This window comes from Panthera uncia (genome assembly GCF_023721935.1).
Source record: "Panthera uncia isolate 11264 chromosome A1 unlocalized genomic scaffold, Puncia_PCG_1.0 HiC_scaffold_17, whole genome shotgun sequence".
In the NCBI taxonomy this organism is placed as follows: Eukaryota; Metazoa; Chordata; class Mammalia; order Carnivora; family Felidae; genus Panthera; species Panthera uncia.
The window spans coordinates 23871657-23894822 of record NW_026057577.1 but is presented as its reverse complement, the minus strand read 5'-3'; the positions used below and the strand labels follow the sequence as shown (position 1 = coordinate 23894822).

Sequence of the window (23166 nt, the reverse complement as noted above, 5' to 3'; positions counted from 1 at the left end):
GTACAATTTCCTGCAGAATTTAGCAGTCCCTTCTTACAGACATCCCTAGGGTAAGAACTTTGAAGGGGACTTGCAGTGACTCAGAAAGCAAGTGATAGGAAAGAAAGGCAACTTGGCCACATAATTCAAATGTGTTGATGCCTTCCTTCTCCTATACAAATCTCATCACCATGGCTGAAATAGGGCTATAGCTATTTTACTGGCTCTTTGCAACTCATCTTGGTATATTTTACCTGCTTAAAAATATTTTGTGTTGGGTGCAGAGAGGTAAAGAGGGAAGACACCAGTCTCTTCCTAGGACCATGTCTGGCTTAGGCCATTCCCTCAAGAACAAGACAGTACCAGGTGAGGGCTTAACAAGCCTGGCAGCATGACAGGCAATCTGGGCAATCCAAGCCATTAGAAAGGACCCTTGTCTTCTGGGTCCTCTTCCTGGAAGAAGGAACTGCCCAGGCCTGATCTGAAAATGCAACCACGTGAAACCAGAGTAGTCCCGAAATGGAGCTGCTGACTGGAGGAGATGGGCTCCAGCTTTCTTATGTTAGAAACAGTGGGACTTTATAGTTTCCCTTTCGAGGGAGCATTCCATTCTGTTGTTTGGACTATCAGTTCACACACTTGGGGATTTTATTCCTATTGTTCTTCGTCTATTACTAGGCACAATGGGTTCAACTCTTAGATTCAGAAATAGCTCTGACAAAGTTGCTTTATGCCAAGTCTGTATGGGTCAAATGACATAAATAATCACACAATTACATGGTGGTGCTCATGGCAGACAGCTTCTGTACTCAGCAGGCTGACACCACAGAGATAAGGGCTGCTGCTGGCATCAGGAACGCTCAGCAATTTTTTTTCTACTGGCTGATATCCAGTGACCTGTGAGCAAGCAATTAGAAGAAACCTTTCCCCAACACAGTGCTACTCAGAGGGAGCTAGCAAAGTGGTGGAAGACTGGGATGAAAAGCCTGAACGGGCTCTTACTGACCAAACATCAGCAAACTAAGTTTGGCCCAGAATGAGCATACAGCAGAGGTAAGCTGAACGGCGGATCAAACGTGTTCATGGTGTCAGCCAGAACTTTGCCCACTGTCTTCTATATCACCCCAACAGCTGAGAAGCCTTGGGTTCACGTGGAAAGAGAGCTGCTCCAGATCTGGACAAGAGTTAACTTAAATCTTAAGGACAATATGCCAGTAGTGTAACTCAGGACATGTGACTTCATTATTCATGGCCTCAGTTTCCATATCTGTTGAATAAAGAAAATAATATCAGTATTCTGAGAGATGTTGAGAGGATTATGTTTAAAAATACAATGCAAGTAGGGGCACCTGGGTGGCTCAGTCTGTTAAGCATTGAACTCTTGATGTTGGCTCAGGTCATGATCTCAAGTTTCATGAGACTGAGAACCGTGTTGAACTCCACGCTGAGTGTGGAGCCTGTGTGGGATTCTCCCTCTCTCTGTCTGCCCCTCCCCTGCTCATGCTCTCTCTCTCTCTCTCAAAATAAATAAATAAACTTTAAAAAATAAAAAAATAAAAGGATAATGCAAGAAAAATGCATAGAATGATATTGAGTGGACAGAAGATGATCACTAAGATTGAACTGTTATTGGAGTGATGCTTAAACAGGAAACTCGCAGCTATCCAAATAAGGTAATGGTGGTAACATATGTATATGATGCTTCAGGTTGCATTCATGCTGTGTTGCCCTTCAACCTTAAAGGAGTTTTAAATAATAGACACTGCACAGACAGGAAAACACTCTTAATTTCACTAATATAATTCCAATAAATCTTCAGTCAGGAAATACTGCAGTGCCTGAAAAAAAAAATCATAGGAAAGCCTAATGCAAAGTCACAAAACAGAACTTAAATGCACTTATCTTAATTTTAGTACAGTATGTGTGTATGTAATTAAGGTCACATGAGATCTCTGCATTTCCTTGTTTCATCAGTATAATTCCATGAGTATTACAGAGAATGCCACTTCATCCCTGGGTAGTTGCCTCACAACTCGGGCTCTTTTTCAGTTGTCTAAGCTAAACAGATGAGCAGACCCTGATTTCTTTTCTTCATTAATGAAATAATTAACAATTATTAGTTTGCAGTAGATCTTTCCAAATGACTATCTTTACTGCATGATAATATATTTACTGCTCAGGAAAATAAAACCCGCTGAAAAAGTAAGCCACATGATGTAGGAAAATAAGCTATTAACATAAGGGTTTATGAAGGCTGAGAAAATATTAGAGCAGAGATCAATTCTGAATTGTTGGCCCTGTCAAGATTTTTAGCGTCTAAAAGTGCCAGTAATTCCTTTCTAATGAGTCTGACATTATTAAGATTATATGTTATGGTCAAGGAGAGTGCCATCATATTTGTCACAACATTAAGCAATTTTATCTATTTTTGAGGCTCCCCAAGTGTCCTCTCTAAAAGAGACTATTACCCTGTACAAAACCCATCACTAAGGCAAATGCTGTATGGCCTCCTGGCAATTAGTTCCAAATAATGGTAGCAACTTACAACAACTTTCAAATCAACTTTGATGCAATTTTTGGTCCTATTGTGTGAAAAAAGAAAACGAGAGTGTAGAACAATATGTACAATATGCTACATTTTGTGAGAACCCAAATTAACCCCAATTAAAGGCAGTTTCTGACCTGTTCTTGGTTCAGTTTGATCACAAAGCTGAAGAGATTGAGGAAGAATGCTTCTCCTGGAATGTAAGTTATTGAATAAAGAAGCCACTCATTTTAATCAGTTGTGAAGGCCAGGATTTAAAGCGTAACAAAACAAACAATATGCCTATAATCCCTTGTTAACTTTTCCAGTCTCTATAATAAGCACATTTTGGTGAGTATGACCCCTAAGAATTACATCAAGTATGACTGAAAGGAAACAACACAAACTTTTCAGTGTTTTTGAAAAAGACTACTGTTATACCTGTGTTTTATTATAAATAACCAGGTTCTGTCATAGTTTATCTTCTTGCCAGCAAATGAAGGACATCGTTTCATAAAGCTTCTAAAATGTACATGAATATTTAATTAAATCATATTTCCTTGAGAAAATAAAGTTCATTCGCATTTATAGCAGACAGTTGTGAGGAGTACATAATTGTCAGAAGACCAGGGTAGCCCGTACCGGTTGCTTGTGGAACAAAACTCCTCAATTTTTAAAACTTTTTTTAAAAAATAAACATACAATCATAAGTGTTCATTTACTTTAAAAATTCTAAAGATGAAGAAAATTATTGTCTATATTTTTAAGTCCTTGTATAAATTACAAAACTCAAGTTTATGTTACAGAGTCCCTTCCCCATAGGAAGCATAAAGCACTTTTGTGGTACCTTTCACCAGTAAATATTTGTATCACATTGAATTTAACAAACGAAATAAAAGTCGATATTGCATCTTTAAGCCCCAAGAGAACATTCTTCTAAGCTGTCTCTCACGATGAATGAGCTTCAAAAGTCATTTGATTGCCACGATTTAACTCAATCTCGAATAAAGATATATAAAAGTAATACATAATTGACTTCAGTAGAAATCTGAAATATCAGTGAACTGCAGACTCTTCTTGCTTGAGGTCAACAAACACTCTTTGGAAGATAACCAAGAGTAGTTTAAGACCAGGATAACAAAATAAAATTATAACAATAATAATTATAATAATAAAAATAACAATAATAAAATAAAAATAACAACAACCAACAATGAGGTAAACTCCCCTTTAAAAAGGCAATATGTGTTGCCTGGACTGTCAGGAGAGAGTTCGATTATACCTGACACCCAAATGTTTTTCCAACCAGAGTTCAGCCAGTTGCATGGTCGAGGCAAAAGTACTTGCCTTGGATCCTAAACACATCTTATACTGCTTAGGGTCCAAGTTAGGGTCACAATGGACTGGATGGAAAATATGCACCACTCCTACTTCTTGGCTTCTGAAGGGCCTTAAGCCAGATAGAATGACTTTATTGTAGAGATCTACATCTTCCAGTCCCCAGCCTTGTATTGAGGTATCAAATCCACCTGCACCCAGCAGATCACTTTTATAAATACAGGTAATTCCATAGCCATAGTCTCTCCAAAATCCAGTCTTCTTTGAGAAGACAAAGTCATCATCAGTGGGAGGATTTCCCCCATTGGTTACCTTTGGGTCATACTGGCTAAAGATGATGGGGTAGTACACCTGTTGTCCCTGAATTGTATTGTCTCTACATCGTTGGAGAAAGTCTCCTCTGAAGATCAAGTCAACATCACAAAATAGCAGCAAAGTATCATTGTCAAACTGGGAAGAAGCCATTTCAAGACCAAGACCTCTGGAAAATTCCCCCTTCATTGGGATCAGGGTCATTTCTGCTTTAGGGTACTTATTCTGATATTCCTTTATCAGCTCAATATGCTTGTTGGAATCTTGGCCAGAATCCCTACTGAAAAGGGTGATGACCAGCTTTACATTCTGCTTTGGAATAAGACAAGTTTTTTCAAAGTTGTCCATGAATCGCAAGAAAATGTCATACCTTCCAATGAGAGGAACAAGAATGTGTATTTTCTTTTCATTGTGCCCTCCCATGTCTTTGGCACCTTGAAAAGAAGATAGTATCTTTAAAGAATTAGATATAAAGGAGAACGACTGAGTGTCACTGTTAATGCTCTCAACAAGCCTGTTGACATCTAGCTCTTCAGTTTCTCTAAAGAAAGGCTTGCTGAACAACTGCTGAAGATAGGCATGACGTCTCACTGGCACAGTCAGTTTCCTCCCCTTGTGTCTTTTATATAAGAGGAGTAAATCCAAAATGTACTCCACCCCATGCATGGGATCAACCCTGCGGTAGCCATACTGAATTTCCTTGAAGTCAATGAGCCGTCCCCTACTCTTGGCATTTTCATTGATCATCTCCATCACCTGTAGGACTGTGTCATCCAGTGCTGTTCTTAGGATGCTGTTGATGCTCTGTCGAGGAGGCTGGTTCTCCGATGCTGAGTAAAGGAGCTTCCCTGTCAGGAACTCCCATTCTATCACTTCATCTCTCTCCCGAGGCTGGAAGTGGTTGAAAGAAGGCATCACTCCCAGCTGCTGGTCCTCTTTACTCACTTCACTGTTACTGAGCTTGCTCATCAGAGCACTCTCCCGGTGGAGCTGGATGGTGCGGTAGCGAAGTTCAGAAATTTTGCGGCTGAGCATGTAATTGTGAAGCCTGTATTGGTAGGCAGGCCTTTTGTTGGGATGCAGTGTTATGGCTGCATGGATTTTGCTGTTGTGAAGGTCCTGGATATAACCCTTCCGATTATGTTCGTAATTTTCATGGAACAGTTGTTGCATCTGAAAAGTAAAAGAAATCAAGAAGTTACAATAAATTTAAAAATTAATAAAGCAATAAGTGAAACCTTTAAACTTAAATTAAAATATTTAATGAAATTAGTTAGAAAATGAATTATCAAATTTATATATAAAAGAAATGAAAACAGTTTTAAAATGTCAAATTCACACGCTCAAACACTGTAACCTAACCTCCCGTTCCATACCTATACTGCACACTAAAGTCCAGCTGTGTATTCCAAAGTAAAGAATCTTTGTCCTTCTATTCCTTTTGAAGTCAACCCAAAACATCAAAGAAAATATGAATTGAATATATCCAAAATCCATAAAGGATCATTGTGAGGGAGAGGCAGTGTGGATAGATCATGGGCTTTACAAAATAGAGGGTTAACCTTGAGGAGTAAACCCCATGACTTGTTGCTTGGAATGGCCATACCAGTCCCAAAGGAGACCTAAGTTTTATTGAGCATTCTGGTATACCATGTTTACAGAGTAAGTTCTTTTTTTCTTAATTTGCTTTAATGCTTATTTATTTTTGAGAGAGAGCATGTATGTGTGCATGAGTGGGAGAGGGGCAGAGAGAGAGAGATAAAGGGTCTGAAGCAGGCCCCAAGCTGACAGTAGAGACACCGATGTGGGCCTTGAACTCACGAACTGCGAGATCATGACCTGAGCTGAATGAAGTCAGACGCCCAACTGAGTGAGCCACCCAGGAACCCTCGGAGTAAGTTCTCGTTAAGGTAATGTGGAACAGAAATTATATTGATCTACACTACTGATCTAAAGGATCATGTCCCAAATTAGACATGTTTCACATCCTTACGAGCCAGAAGGTTTCTATGCTTGTGTATGACAAGTTCACTACTTCAAATAGAAACAAAATGAGGAAAAATCTAGAGTTATGAGATCATACTGCAAACTGCCAGCTGACTCTTCTCTGTCAATAAAGAAACCTCCATTACACTCGTGCAAGAGAAGTACCAGTGGAGAAGGAAAAGGAGGGGGCGGAGGAAGAACAGAAGGAGAACTACCAGTGGCAGCATCGACAGGAGATAGCTGTAAGTATATTGATGAATAAAGAGGAAAAGAATATTGAAAACTTATGAATACATATCTAAAGCAAGTGAAAATTATAGACAAGTCAAAGAAATTTAAAAAAATACAATCTCTATAAATAAGAATTCAAGAAATAGATACATGAGCTTAAAGAAAAGAACTAAAATGAAAGATAATCTACATTACAAGAACCCAAGAAAGAGATTTGTGGAAAACTCAGGAGAAAGATACTTGAGAAAATTTAGCCAAATAATGGAAACATAAAAGAGGGGATAAAAAGTTTGGAGATATAAGTCTTCGTGTATACATGCATACACATATATAAATATAAATATTTATATGCATTTAAACGCTTGAATATATGTTCAGTACACATAGATATACATTTAAGATAAAATTATATATGTGAAATATACCTGAGGGACATGTTTCCCTTAAAATAGAGGCAGATATATATCTATGTGTCATTAGGCCAAGAGAAAAAAAAGAGAAGAATGAACAAACAAAACCCACTTTGGCTCTAAGTGGGAAAAGAACAAGTCTTGTCACAACATTTTCCATAGCAACATCAGTGCTGAAAAATAGTAGAGTACAGCCTAGGAAGACCCCAAGGAAGCAAATTAATGACTAATTATTTTTTAGTCAATCAAGCTAGGGGCTCAAGTTTACTGCAAAAAATAACTAGTTCCTAACTTGTAAAAGAACTTGTGGCAGAATAGCAGTGATAAATTCTCTGATGCTCCTCCCATCGAGAGACGGGTCTTTGTCCCTTTCTCTTGGACCTCAGTGATTCTGTCACTACTTTAACTAAGAGACCACACTAGAAACAACACTGCACCCGTTTCTAGATTGGCAGCTTCCACTTCTTGTCTGTTGGAACTCCCACTCCGCAGAAGCCAACTGCCAAGTCACAAGTCTGAGTTAGTTTCCTTGTTTCGGGCCAGGATCTTCAGTAAAACGTGGTATAGCACAACCTTGTTCTGATCCCAGACTCAGATAAGAAGTTGTCATTTTCTCTCTTTAAGACATTAAGTAAGTTCCTTTCTATTTCTAGTTTGGTAAGAGCTTTCATCATGAATGACATTTCAAGTTGATCCAAGGTTTTTTTTCCTGCATCCATTGAGAAGACTGTGTGATATCTTTCTTTCTTTCTTTCTTTCTTCTGTTATGGTGAATCACTAATTGAAATTCCAATATTAAACAACCATTTTATCCACTGACTAAACCCATCATCATCCTGATATATCATCCTCTTTATATACAGCTGGATTATATTTGCAAATGTTTGTTCAAAATATACTGTGAAATACCAATTCTCAATTTGATATATAGGTTCAATGCAATTCAATATAAATCCCACCCTTTATTAAAAAGAAAATGTTGCTCTTGATATTAACAGAATGATTCTAAAATTTACACAGAAATGAGGGGTGCCTGGTTAACTCAGTCGGTTAAGCGTCCGACTTTGGCTCAGGTCATGATCTCACTGTTCGTGCGTTCAAGCCCCACGTTGGGCTCTGTGCTGACAACTCAGAGGATTTGGATTCTGTGCTTTGGATTCTGTGTTTCTCCCTCTCTCTTCCCCTCCCCTGCTCATGCTCTGTCTCTCTCTATTTCTCTCAAAAATTAATAAACATTTAAAAAATAATAAAAATATAAAATTTATAGAGAAATGAAAAGCCAAGTATATTCATGACAACGTTAAAAAAAGATATACTGCAGATTAAAGTTATAGAAATTTAGACAGTATGATCCTGATACAAAGATAAACAAATAGAACAAAAGACCAAAATAATCCATAAATAAACCTACCACATGATTTACAATATCAGATAATTTACAACAAATAAAGACACTGAAGAGTGGAGAAAGGATGGTCTTTTCTGTCAATAATGCAAGGATAGTTGGATATTCATGTGGAAAAAAGGAAAAACTGGTCCCTTTCCTCCCCCTGCCCCCACATGGAAAATATATCCCAGATGGATTGTTGTTATAAATATAAGAGTTTACCCAATAAAATATCTGCATGACTTTTGACTGTGTGAAGAACTCTTAAATATGACACAAGGTACCAACTATAAAAACAGATTGATGAACTGGACTACATTAAAATTAATAATTTTGTTCCTCAAAAACATCATTATAAGATTATAAAGGGTAAATTATGTACATTTGAAAAAAAAAGAATTCACACACACATACACACACACACACACACAAACATACACACACAGAGGTAAACTACAGAATGGGAGAAGTCATTTTTTAACAGATCATACCAAAAGGACTAATACCCAGAATATGTAATAAAGGTATACAAATTAGTAAGCAAGAAGGACAAACCCAGCTGAAAAATGGAAAAAAAAAACAAAAAAAACAAACCCTTAATGGGCACTTCACAAAAGAGAATATGCAAATGCACAATTAACATACAAAAACATTCTCTATCTCATTCATCATCAGAGTAATGCAATTTAAAGTAATGATGTGATAACATTACAGACCTATAAGAATGGCTAAAACTAATCACACTGATAATGTATTGTTAGGATTTGGAACTCTCATACATGTGTGATGAGGTTGTAACTTGGTTCAACCAGTATGGAAAATGTATCAAATAAAATGACCCCACACATTTCCTATGACTCAGTAATTCTACTCTTAGATATATACCCAATATAAATACAACCATCCATACACCTAAAATATATACATAAAAATTTTCATAGAAGCATTATTCAAAATACTCCCAACTGAAACCAACCCAAATGTGTATCAAGAGTAGCATAAATTAATGTCATATATTCATATAATAACAAATAAAACATCAATTAAAATAAATATACTACTACAACAATATGGACAAATCTCACAAACAAGTGAAACAAGACATACACAAAAGAATACATTTTGTTTGACTCTATTTACATGGAATTCAGACACAGGTAAAGCTAACCTGTACTATTAGCTGTTAGAATAGTAATAAAAATTCAAGAAAGAGGACAGGGAGCTGTTAATGTTCTATTTGTTGATCTAGCTCATGGTGACATGTACATATTCTATTTGTGAGCATTCATTGAAATATTACTTAAGATATGTTTGTCTGTTATGTTCCAATTAATAAAATATTTTATTTTGAAACTGTGATATACATGTATGTAGAATTAGGTAGGATTTTCTGATATGTATGTACAGAAACATGTGTGGATATGTGGCTGGAGGGGAGGAAAGGAGGGTGGGGAAGACAGAGAGACAGAAAGAGAGAGAGAATATAACTCATAGAAGTTTTCCTATAGAAGGTCACCTAAAAGGGGTAGGACCCATACTATAGGAGATTCTTTATCTCCAGTAAAACTGAGATACTCAGATTTTCAAATCACCATCATATGACTTCGAAGAATATAACAGCAGATATTTTGAGAAGGATTTTGGACTTAACTCAAGACATAGTTTAACTGCATCCATTTTCTTTTCTCAAAACACATGATAATTTTTATTTAACATTCTGATTGATGATAAATCAAACTGAATCCATAATTTACAGTGAGCTGTTGTATCTCTACTTCTGTGGTATTAATATTTTATACCTGAAATTGCTTTCAATATTTTAGTGTATTTAACTTTCCATGCTTTTTTTTGTTTGTATGCAAGAAGTCAAAAAAAATATTTCTGATCATATATGAAAGACTAATTATACCACCTGTAAAAGGTATTGGCTATATGAAACTATTCTTTCTTAAGGCCTGCTTTACAGTACTAAGAAGAAGGGGCAATGTTAAATTAAACAGGAAACAATGTTCAGAGGCCAACTGGGAAATTGCTGACTTAATCTTGCTCTTTTAGTGCTATTAAAGTGATTAATACAGCACAATTTGATAAAGGTGACATTTTGTTATAGAACAAATACTATCTAAGTATTGAAATGTTTAACTAACTCATATCACTCACATCATTATAGCCCAACCTGTATCCATGGTGCTTATCTTTCTAATGTAATCCTTTGCAGAAATATTACAAATAGACAAAGACCATGATGGAGGCAATCCTTGGAAACCATGTATTCAGACACATTCCAGGAAGTACAGTAATGATGAAAGTATCTTGAATTCGTGCCACATTTTCCATGAAGAAACATAGAACATATCCAAATTTCCTATTTTTATATGTAGGGAGGAGGTCCAAGCTATACAGCATAAATGTGAGAACATTTAAGAACCTGGCTATGGAGTTAGCCAGATTGGGATTTGAAGACTGGCTCTACCTTTCTAAGCCATTTCCTAGCCAACCTGTCTAAATCTCAGCCTCCCAATCTATAAAAGAGAAAATGTTAACTGCCACACTGTATATTAAAATGTTGCTCTATAAGAAAAATATATACACAATGCTTAACATTGTGTCTGGCATATGGAAAACACTCAGTAAATGGCAACTGTACATAAGTAACAGTTCAAGGATTTGCCAATCTCCTCCTGAGGCTGTTCTTTTTAGCTAGGAATTTTCAGAGAAGGAGAGTGGCACCTTTTCATTGGCTTGTCTCATCTTTGCTCATCTCTGAAAACGCTTGGAAATAGTTACAATTTGGCTGCATACACTCAGTGCTTCAATACATCTAACATGCCACTGAGGCATCCTCTCCCAACAAGAGTCCTCCTAACAAAAGATAAGTTGTTGAGGAAATTTCAGGAAACCAAGGTTCATGCTTAAGTGATTTAACCCTGAGTCAACTGAGATATAAGAGATCACAACTACAACCAGAATAAACAGCTGGTTTTATTATTTATCACATTAAATTGTGAATGTAGCAAAATGGTTTTAAGAAAAAGTATAAAATTTACTTTTAAAATTATATTAGCTTGTTTGAAATAATTCAGGAACTCCAATACAGACGGGCTGCTGCTTCTTTCTAGAACTTCCAATTGATTTCTCGCTACTTCCAGAGATTGATACGGGAAGGGGAAAAGCATTCCACACCAACAAAATCACAGCAACAATTAACATCAGTGGGTCCTGACAGACCCCAGTGCTTCAACTGTCCCCTCCAACAAATCTCACTCTCTGATAAGAACATTACCTAAGAAGCTATAGAAAACTCTATTATAAAAATCAGAGAGAAGAATAGATGCCAAGATACAGTTGTATATTATTATTAGTCTCCTACTATATTAACCTTCCATTTCCCCCTTAGATTTATGAATAATGAAAACATAGCATAGAAAATTTTTGGAATGATCATAGTCATATCAGTAAAGGACTTCCATATCAGCAAATACATTTTCAAAGAAACAGTAAGGGGTTGACCGCAAATAGGCACAACAAAGTCACTTTTGGAGCATCGCAATGTTCAGAAAACTAGACTTGTCAATGGTTGCACAACTGTATAAATTTACTATTACTAATCTGTACATGTACAGGGGAGACTTTGGTAGAATGTACATTAGACCTCAGTAAGACTATTTTTAAAAGACATAGCAAATATTAAAAATCATATACAGCCAACTCCATCTTTAAAAAGCAAAAAGACCAAAACAGTATGTAGTCACCAAAATATGTGTAAGTTTTCCAAAAGCTGAGATTGAGCAGGGGCATCTGGAAGCAACTGGGGACAAAAGGCCAAACATAGCAATGTCAGGGGCAAAAGGGTTCAAAGGACAGTAGATGTCTGAAATAACCAGGAAAGGGGCGCCTGGGTGGCGCAGTCGGTTAAGCGTCCGACTTCAGCCAGGCCACGATCTCGCGGTCTGTGAGTTCAAGCCCCGCGTCAGGCTCTGGGCTGATGGCTCGGAGCCTGGAGCCTGTTTCCGATTCTGTGTCTCCCTCTCTCTCTGCCCCTCCCCCGTTCATGCTCTGTCTCTCTCTGTCCCAAAAATAAAATAAAAAAACAAAACAAACAAACAAAAAAAACACGTTGAAATAACCAGGAAAGACAGCTGCCTGACAATGTAAGGTATCAAACCTACTCTGTGTAGACAATTATGGGTGTAGGAGCTGAGGTGACTGGGGAGGGCCAAATAAGCCCTGGATGGAAACGGTTTGTTTCAGAGAAGAGAAGGAGCTACAGACGTCAAAGAATTAAGTCATGAAGTCATGTTTAAAAAAATTTTTTTTAAGTTTATTTATGTATTTTGAGAGCAAGCACATGAGCTTGAGCCAGGGAGGGGGAGAGAGAGGTGGAGAGGAAGAATCCTCAGCAGGCTCTGCGTCCTCAGGGCAGAACCTGAAGAAGGGCGTGGACTCATGAACTGTGAGATCACGACCTGAGCAAAAGTCAGGTCACTTAACAAAAGTAACGACACTTAACTGACTGAGCCACCCAGGTGCCCCTAAGCCATGTTTTCAAGAAGCAAGTTTACCGTGAGGTAGTAGAGAGGACCAAAGCCTTTTCTCCATTGAAATCAGTAAGCCTAGAACACTAACAAGCATCCCTGCCCAAATATCTATGGTGAAGAGCTTGTCCAGGGAAAAGGAATTTTTCCAGGGATAAGTATGTTTTCCAAAAAAGGAACACAGTACACATTACCCCAAAGTTCCCATATTAAAAAACAAACAAACAAACACTAGATGAAAAACTAGCCTCTGCCCTCTCCTCCACACACCCTACTGAAAAACAGAAGCCATGGAACTGAGGGAAACATTAAGCAAGTGCTTTAAAAACATAAGAAACAATTTCCTCTATCTTTGAAAACAACAAAGGAGAAATAAAATATCTCAGAGATGTGACAGGGAGACGAAATGTCAGTTCACAGAACTAAGAAAGAAAGAAAGCTTAAAAAGTAAACTATCACATATATGAAAAAATCAGGAGGAAAGGAAAAGAAGAGACATCATGGGGAGTTCAGTAATGGACAGAAAAGATAGAAAGTAGGAAAGCTTAGGGGTGTCTTGCTGGTTCAAGTCGGTGGAGAGTGCAACTCGCTCTCGAGTTTGTGAGTTTGAGCCCCTGTGGGGTACAGAGATCACGAAAAATAAAATCTTAGGGGCACCTGGGTGGCTCTGTTGGTTAAGTGACCAACTCTTGATTTTTGCTTCAGGCCATGATCTCACAGTCTGTGAGTTTGAGCCCCACAGTGAGCGCAGAGCCTGCTTGGGATTCTCCCTGTCTCTCCGCCCCTCCCTCCCTTGGTTGCTCTCTCTCAAAATAAATAAACATTTAAAGAAAAGCAAAATCTTTTTTAAAAAAAGTAGGAAAGCTTAAAAAATGGAATAGAAATAGTTACAAAGGATTAGAGAAATTAACATACCTAGAAGAGTACTAGGTATATAGTAATTGCCATTAACAAGAGTATTAATAATCGTTAGGTATTATTCCTGTAGTTATTTGTTTTTATTATTATTAGTGTAGGTATTGAAAAAGTGAGCAAATGAGAATGGCCTTAAGTTTTCCTTAAAAATTAATTCAAGTATGTTCAGTGTAGCCATCATTTAAAACTAAAAAGCTAAATTGTCTTTATGAGGTCTCTGTCGAAACAAAGGAGAACGTGAAGGCCATGCCATTATCAGAAACCTGTTCATGAACATCTTTCCTGTTCTCTATTAAGAACGTGGCTGCATTAATTTTTTCTCCTCCAAGGAGAAAATTTCCTTACTTTGTGTAAAGAGGCTCTTTCAATTTAGTGCAAATTCTTTTGTTCTCCTTATCCTGCTCCATTTTTTGTTATAAGAAAGGATCTTCTAACTTAGAAAATTTTCTTTGACTCTCTTCCTACAAATGAGATTAAGGAGAATTTGTAGGAGAAAAAAAAGTCATTCTTGTTCTAGGAAGTACAGACTCTCTGTAAATCAGAATAATGTAGGGATGTGAACAAGAAATAATAAATCATTAAAGTGGTATAAAATATAATGGCAAACATGTACCTAAGAGTTGGTTAATTTGCTTTGCAAATGTTTAAACTCATTTTATTCTCTATGATGTAGTGATGCAATACTACATAACTAAATGAGGAGTCTTATTACCCTCAATGAAAATGCCTTATGATCTTTATTTTATGAAACCAGTAAATATGAAGGTTATAGGCAAAATAGTGGATTTTCAAATTAACACTATTATTTTCCCTCAATTATTGTCTTCAAATATTAATAGTAAAGTTCTTACAGTATGTCCTACTTCTCCAGTGATAATGCCATAATGAAAACTGTACCCAATTCTAAATATTAAAGAGAAGAAATGAGTTTGGTAAAAATAAATATTCATATATCATTCTCTAATCATACAGTGAATGACAAAAATCTTAAAGGGTACAGCTTGGATAAGTTGTTGAATGCAAAGTTTTTATTCTTATTTTTATTTAAAAACATTTTTAAAAGTAAGTTTTTATTGGGGCGCCTGGGTGGCTCAGTCAGTTAAGCACTGACATAAGCTCAGGTCATGATCTCGCGGTTTGTGGGTTTGAGCCCTGCGTTGGGCTCTGTGCTGACAGCTGGGAGCCTGGAGCCTGTTTTGGATGCTATGTCTCCCTCTCTCTTTCTGTCCCTCCGCCACTCATGCTCTGTCTCTCTCTCTCTCAAAAATGAATAAATGTCAAAAAAAATTTTTTTTAAGTTTTTACTTTTATTTATTTTTATTTGAAAAAAAAATTTTTTTAAATAAGCTTCACATCCAGTAGGGAGCCCAAGGTGGGGCTTGAACTCACAACCCTGAGAGCAAAACTTGAGCTGAGATCAAGAGTCAGGCACCTAGTCTGACTAGTTTATTTATTTATTTATTTTTTTTATTTTGTATTTTTTGACTAGTTTAGTTAGTAAGATCTAGTTTAAATATAAGATATGCTCTTCCTCATATCATCTTTATATGTTTGTCACGTAAAGTTAAGAGCATTATTTTGCTACTAAGATAAATAAAAATAATAGCATCTTGGAAATAGCCACATCTAATCCACATACTCTAAAAATTCAATGTACAACATGTGATAAAATTGCATGGAACTAAAGACATGTGTGTGTACATACCCACACATACCCACACACAAAAATAAATGCCAGGAAAATTGCAGCAATCTGAATAGGATCCGTGGAATATATCAATGTCAATGTCCTGGTTGTGATATTTAACTACAGTTTTGCAAGGTTTTGCCACGTTAAGGCGCACATGGGATTGGATTTCCTTGCAATACTTTTTTTTTTTTTTTTTTTTTACAGAAGTACACAAATCACCTAATTACCTAAAAGTAACAGGTTTAACTAAAAATCACATGCAAAAAATTTAAAAGAAAATGTTGTAAGGGCATCTGGGTGGCTCGGTCAATAAAGCGTCCTACTCTTGATTTTGGCTCAGGTCATGATGTCACAGTTTGTGGGTTCGAGCCCCTCATCAGGCTCTGTGCTGACAGTGAGGGGCCTGCTTGGGAGACTCTGTCTCCCTCTCTCTCTGCCCCTCCTATGCTCTCTTTTGCTCTCAAAAATAACTAAATAAACATTAAAAAATTTTGTCACATTTCTTTTTTTTAAATCACCCCCAAAGGATACTGAAAACAGCAAGTGTTGAAAACTTGTAGTTCAAAGAATGCAGATGTGATGGTGCCTTTTTTTTTTTTTTTGTAAGCCAATGGTCTAAATGAATTTGAGTTTAAAAAATGTTAAGTGAGCAGTGCATTTTCTAGCTATTGTCAGTCTCATAGAGTTTCTTTATGTTTCCTTCATGAATTTCAGTTGCCAGAGGGTATCTGAGTTCTTGGATATCATTTTCTTGTAACTTTTAAAAAATGTTTACTTATTTTTGAGAGAGAGAGAGAGAATGAACAGGGGAGGGGCAGAGAGAGAGGGAAACACAGAATCTGAAGCAGGCTCCAGGCTCTGAGCTGTCAGCACAGAGCCCGACGCGGGGCTCGAACTCATGAACTGCAATATCATGACCTGAGCTGAAATCAGACGCTTAACCAAGTGAGCCACCCAGGTGTCCCTGTTGGATATCCTTTTAAAGAAACTTAAAAAATCTTAAAATGTCTTTCCCTGTTGAAATCCTGTCACATGCTACAACATAGATGAACCTGGAAGACATTATGCTAAGTGAAATAAGTCACAAAAAGACAAATTCTTTATGAGTCCACTTATACAAGTACCTAAAGTAGTCAAACTCATAGAAACAGAAAGTAGAAAGGTGATGTCCAGGGGCAGGGTGAGTGGGGAATGGAGAGTTGTTCAATGGGTATAGAGTTTCAGTTTTGCAAGAGGAAAAATTCTAGAGATTTATTGCAAAACAATGTGAATATAGTTGACACTATTGAACTGTACACTTAACCACGATTAAAATGGTTTTAAAAAAAAAGTTCTTTGTTTTTTATTTCACGTGATCCTCACCTTTCCTAAACCAGAATACAAGTCACAGTGTGGCTAATTAATATACTTTGTTATAAATGGTTTACTTCAATTAAGCTTTATTTATGGGCAAGTTGTCTCTCCTGATAGCAAAAAATGGCTCCCGTTGGCCATAGGTACACATTTTATTTTTTTTATTTAAAAAATTTTTTTAAAAATCTTTATTTGTTTTTGAGAGAGTGAGAGAGACAGAGTGAGAGCAGGGGAGGGGCAGAGAGAGAGGGAGACACAGAATCTGAAGCAGGCTCCAGGCTCTGAGCTGTCAGCACAGAGCTGGATGCGGGCCTCGAACCCACCAACCGTGAGATCATGACCTGAGCCAAAGTCGGACACCCAACCGACTGAGCCACCCAGGTGCCCCCACAGGTACACATTTTATACATTATAATTCCACAGTAAGAAAAGCAGACCTTGACACCCACACAAGGGCAGAGAAGTGATAGAGGAAAGACTGAATGCTGTTGACAACAATGAATACAGTACTGAGCTGTACCTCAGGCCAGACTACTGTCAGACTTTCTGGTTTCCAGGGACAGTACTTCCTTCTCTGTTTCAGGTAGTTTGGCTCTGCAGCTTAACTTGCAACCCAAAGAATCTTGTCATAAATGATCTGATAAGTTGCTACATTTTAATTTCAGCTCTGTACTAATGCTCTATATGATTTTCCCCTGTTTAATTAGCTAATTTAATCTTGATTGAAATCCTATGGACAGTCTGTACCATTAAAACTGGTACTCGTCTTCCTGCTACAGTTCATTTTCTTAGCTATGTTAGTTAAAAAAAAAAAAAAACAAAAACTGTCAGACAACACAGAAAATAGCTTCCAGATACCAATTCTTATATGTAAGTTTTCTCAGCAGTATGTATTCTCTACAGTTTAAAAATACTTCAGACAACACAGAAAATAATCATGTGATATAGATTCCCCAGCAGGGAAATTCTAAACACATACTTTCTAAGGCAAATAGCAAAGAGATTTAAAATCAGAAAGAAACCACTAAGTTAATGAGCTTTCATTTCATAATGGTATCATGGCACATAACCATTTCTTAGTTTTTTTTTTAAATTTTTATTTATTTTTCTTGAGTAGATTCCAAGCCCAATGTGGGGCTCAAACTCATGACCCCAAGATCAAGAGTTTCATGCTCTGCTGAATGAGTCAGCCAGGTGCCTCAAGCATTTGTTAGTTTAAATAAACCCATACACCTTAATTAAAATAAATAAATAAATAAATAAATAAATAAATAAATAAATAAAATAATACTCCAATTAAAATAAATAAAATAATACTGTTATAAATAAAATAATAAATAAAATAATACTCCAATCAAAAACACAAAACTAAACTAATGATAATTTAACTTGGCCGCACATTAATTTGCCTGATTTAGCTTGACTTACCTAAATTTAGCATAAAGATGCTTCCTGATATATAGTTAAGATAATAGTTGATGATTGTTGAAATGTAAACAATTCATTTCCCTTGTAGACATTTTAAAAGTTTTGGTAAATTGTCAAGTAAATGTTCTGTACTCATTCTTTCCTTAAACCTTTTTTTCTACTCACAATTTGTTAGAAGAGGCAAAGAGGAATTTTAAGGCCTTTTCAAGTTGCCACTTTGCAAACACGCACATGACCTTCATTCATGCAATACCAACAAAGTTAACTACTCCCTTCACTGGCGATTTGATTGTCACATCATAAGTAATAATAGACTATCCAAGAGATATAAAAATGCTGATTTGAAGGAGCACATGCACCCCAATGTTTATAGCAGCACTATCAATAACAGCTAAATTATGGAAAGAGCCCAAATGTCCATCGACTGATGAATGGATAACAGTTGCCACAACATTGTGAAAGGCATAAACATAATTAATGAATGTATTGTATCCAGTGGAGGAAATTCATTGACTATTTGATGGCACTGACCATGTATAAAATTATACCTTGATTTTCAAATAAAAAAAGAGAAAATAATCTCTTTTTTTAAGTTCATGGATTTTATTCCAGTTATGAAAGCTTTCAAACTCCAAGTAGAGTCCTATTTAACTAAAGTTAAAGGCAAAGATTTTCTTTGTTGTTGCTAATTTTTTATTTCCTTTTTTCCTAAATTCAAGCCACCAGTCATTTATCCTAATGAAAGACTTATCATAACTTATCTAATTCTGTCTGAACATCAAGTCATCCACAAATGAGGAAGGTTTAAGAATGGGACAGATAAGGACTGGGGCTGTTAAAATAAAAAAAACAGAAGAATGACCAGTCTTGAAAATTCCCTGAGCTGACAAAAGCAGTGTAGGCATACTGTAGGCATCAATTTTGCTTATTTGGCAAGACTAACTTGATCTGGGTCACTTCTTGCTTATGCCCCTGGAAATCATAAGCAAAACTTGAAAGGTTTCCCAAGGTTGATACGAGGTAACCACTGAGCAATTCCTTATCATTTAAAAAAAATCCTAACATTCGACTCAATCACTGAAGAATAAACAGTCACTGCCATCCCACTATATAAGCTGCTTCATAAAAACAGACCACTGAGCCTCTTTGTATGTTTTGGTTTGAGTGCTCCTGGTTTTCACACTGTCTTTTTGGTGTGTGCACAATAAACTTTTACTAATTGCTACTTCTGCTGATTCACTGGTTTTACTTCTGTTATTTCTGAACTTTTGACAGGGCACACTTAACGATATTTTGTCTAAAGAATGACATACACTTCTGTAATTATGGACTTTGGCTACAGGACAATTTTTAGTGATAGTCATTAATATTCCTGTAGTAACCCTCAGGGCAACTTGGAGTGCTGTTTGTAAGAGACTAAAACTTGATGACCTTCCAACAAATAGAAGGAGGGCCATTATACGGCATTCAATGTTAATTGGTTTGTGCAGTGTCTTATGTCAGTAGAAGGTGTATGTTCAAATATAGTTTGAAATGAAAATAAGACATTATATTGTTAAGATTTAGGAGTAAAAACTTCTTATTCATTATGTATAAAATCGACTTCAGCTGCCAGTACATTCAGAATACAGTCTAACTGGATAAATTGGATTAGAGAACACAGCGAACTGGCATGTGCATTGTAGATGCTCAAGAAAGCTAGTGGCATCCATTTGATATAAACATGGAACACATGAGAAAGATAACATAATACATTCTATGACAATTTCTTTTGGTAACTTTCCCTGCCCACACCATTCCTGATTCGGTCCTCCCCAACCTTTTGACTGCCTCTCTTACTTACAGAATAAATGACTCCTTCATCCATTTAAAAATATTCACTGAGTTTCCAAAACGTGTCAGTGGCCATGCATACAGCCACAAAAGAAACATGGTCCCTGTGCTCATGGAGTTAACTGCCTAATGAGGAGACAAGCAGTAAATATATAGATTCATAAGTAGCTGTCTGATTTTGACAGGTGCTCACTGCACTAATTATACCATATTGTATTTGCTGCTTTACTTGACCGTGTGCCTTTCTAGATGGCCTACTCCCAGAGGGTAGCCTGGGTCTAACACTTGATGAAATATTTATAATTAATTTTTAGTAAGTTAACATATTCCACCCCACCAAACAAGTTGGTAACCAAAACAGGGATCAAAACATTTACTGTAAGAACTTTAATTCCCTTCAAGAAAATTCTCAGTGTTCCACTTTATTTCCTAGGCCTCTAAATGTTTCCTCAAGTTAAAAAGTAAAATGTAACACAAGACTTCAAATATCTATGTTGTGGATGGCTTGGCACTTATCTTACAGCTTTTATATCTTACTTAAGTAGAGACTCACAGTCCGTACTACCGTACCATGACTGATGGTGGTCATACATCTCTTTACTATTTCCATAATTGATGCAGTCATCCAAGCAGGGAGAAAGGTCGAGGACACCCATCATCATTTCTGCTTTGTGCCACTGGAATGTGAAATGATTGTAGGAAACTAAACTGATTCTAAATCATTGTGGGTTCTGTCACATTAATAATTTCTGCATAAATAAATGAGGTGCTGCTGGGAGACCACAGTTAATGAGAATAAAAGCAATGCTAGAAGAAGGTCTTTCCACCTGTATGGAGACAAGAGTCTTCCCTTCAAGAAACAGAACTGTGGTTTATGTAGGAATTGTTAAAGGACTGTGGAGCTAGGCCTGGCTTTGGGGGACATTTCAATCATTTAAAAGAAAGGAAAAAGAAAAACGAAACTCTACTGTCTGTTTCTCTGTCATTCTTTTGGCTCATGTTCATGTGTATCTATCTGGGGCTAAAATCCCGGCTTTGCAATTCCAGGCCCAGTTTTGAGATATGTTCTTCCACTTCCAGTGTGATGTACAAATGACAACTTCTAAGACAAGAGGGACTGCTGGACTATTTTCTATATTATATGAAACATGGTTAAAACACTATCTGGCATAGACTAAGTACTCAACAGGTGTCTCTGTATTATTGCTTAGTAAACTTTAGATGTTGAAATTTCTTGCACTCTAAAGCAGATTGCAAAGATAGCCCCATTATCTCTAATTTGTCAGGTTACTAATGAACAACTTTTAGTTATAAATAAAGTTTAAAGACTGTAAGATTGTGTATCCATTTGCCTGTAGGAAGGGACTTGTACTTTTAGATCAGTTCCCAGATCATCAGCTAAAATCTAGAAGTCCACCAATGGGTGACCAACATGGCCTTAACACTCCCTTCAATTTGACTAAACTTTAGACAGACTTTCTCCTGACTACAGGTCCCTGACCTCCCTTTTCTTAGACCCTTTACTTTAGAAACATTGCATACATTCTTCCTCTGCTCCTTTGATGTGGACATCTTCTAGCCTCTCGCCAGCTTTACAACCCAACAATGTCTTTCCCAAGGACCTGGGAACCATTCCTTCGAAATGTAATCAGTGGGAAAGAGCCCCTATCTCCCAGTCTTTGTGGGAAGGGAGGAAGCCCAAGTTCAATGAGCACTCATTAAAAACACAGATGGCCTAATAACATTGACCAACATCCTTGCTAAAGTCCTCCAGTACCTTTTCGTTAGCTCACCCTAGTGCTTAAAAACTCTCCTGCCTTTTATTTCAGCAGTGCTTGAATTCAATCTCTCTTCCATACTGCAATAGTTTTGAATAAAGTGTTTTTCGTGGGTCACTGGCAACACTTGGTGAAACATTGTGTTACAGCCCTTAGATCCCTTGATCTGCTTAAAACTCTGCTCTCATTAGCTTAAAAAAAAAAAAAAGAAGAAAAAGAAAGGCTCAAATTAAGATCCTATTCCTTATGGTGTAATCAAGGAGATAAGTAGCACTTCCTTCCAGCTGATTTTATTAACATTAAAGTTTCATGATAAATTATGATGATCCCTAGAGCTAAACACCCAATTAAAATAACATAAGCATGGCAGGATGTCTATTATGATGTTTTTCCTAGAAGAAAATTCCTAATTATAGTGTTGTAGACTTCTGCATGGGCACACACTGCTGTGGGAATGGATGGGAATCACAGCTTTAATTAGCAGGTAGGTGTTTCCAAGATGGTGCTAACTCAGAATAAGTGAAGCCTAATCTTTTAAAAGTCAAGTTTTCTGGAAATGAAAACACAAGGACTTGAGTCATTTTGACCCTGCTAATTACAATATTTCCTTACTGCAGACTGGGTATACCTCATCTGTGTTTCTCATATATAAAGCTGTCATAACAGGAAAGTGTAATTTACATTAAAAATTAATAAAATCATTTCTTGGGACCCAGTAAGTGTCACAATACACTCATTACCTTTAGTAAAAGAGTAAAGGATAATCTGGGTTTCACAGCTGCACAGTGATCCTTCAAAATGGGTTAAAAGGAGTTTAAATCTTTGTCCTTCTTGAGAAGATAAAATAAAATAAATGACTTATTTTTAGTCCTAAAAGTCAAAGGTAGAATTCCAAGGAGAAAATGAATGAGAACTCAGGAAAATAACAATGATTAGTATATTCGGTGAGTTAAAAAGCTGTATTTGATAAATAAGAAAACTGTCCACTCCAGATCTCACTAGTTATTGGATTTGTTTTCAACAGTACTGCTCCCAATATTGGACAGCATTTTAAATTTGTCTTACATAATGTTTACAGTGTTCTTTTTAAAAAACAGATCACTTAAAACTTTCATATGAATATCAAATCCAATTTTTTAATGCTTTGTAGGGCTAATGTCAGTGGCGTATTCATTGTGAAAATAGTTCACAAAAAGGCAAATGACTTGGAATCACAATTTAATATATAGGTTATAGGACAGTTAACTATTTACAAGGAAAAACAGGTCCTTGGTGCTTTCCCTACCTCACATCTTATACTGAATACATTATATGCATATATATATATGTGTGTGTGTGTGTGTGTGTGTGTGTGTGTGTGTACGTACATATATGTGTATGTATCTCAGATGTATTAAAGACCTAAATCCTGTTAGTACTATACCTACAAAAAGGAAAAATACAAAAAAATAATGGAAAGAAAATGTA

General features: G+C 36.6%; 1 protein-coding gene across 1 annotated transcript in view; it reads right to left on the bottom strand.

Annotated features, from left to right (window-relative positions):
• Positions 1 to 1499: 1499 nt before the first annotated feature.
• The window catches only part of CHSY3 (chondroitin sulfate synthase 3), a 285407-nt gene continuing 263740 nt past the window's right edge, over positions 1500 to 23166 (bottom strand). Inside the window, exon 3 of the mRNA XM_049648467.1 lies at positions 1500 to 5326. Coding sequence (XP_049504424.1) covers positions 3764 to 5326 — 1563 coding nt within the window. The 3' untranslated portion in view covers positions 1500 to 3763. The remainder of the gene's footprint in view (positions 5327 to 23166) is intronic.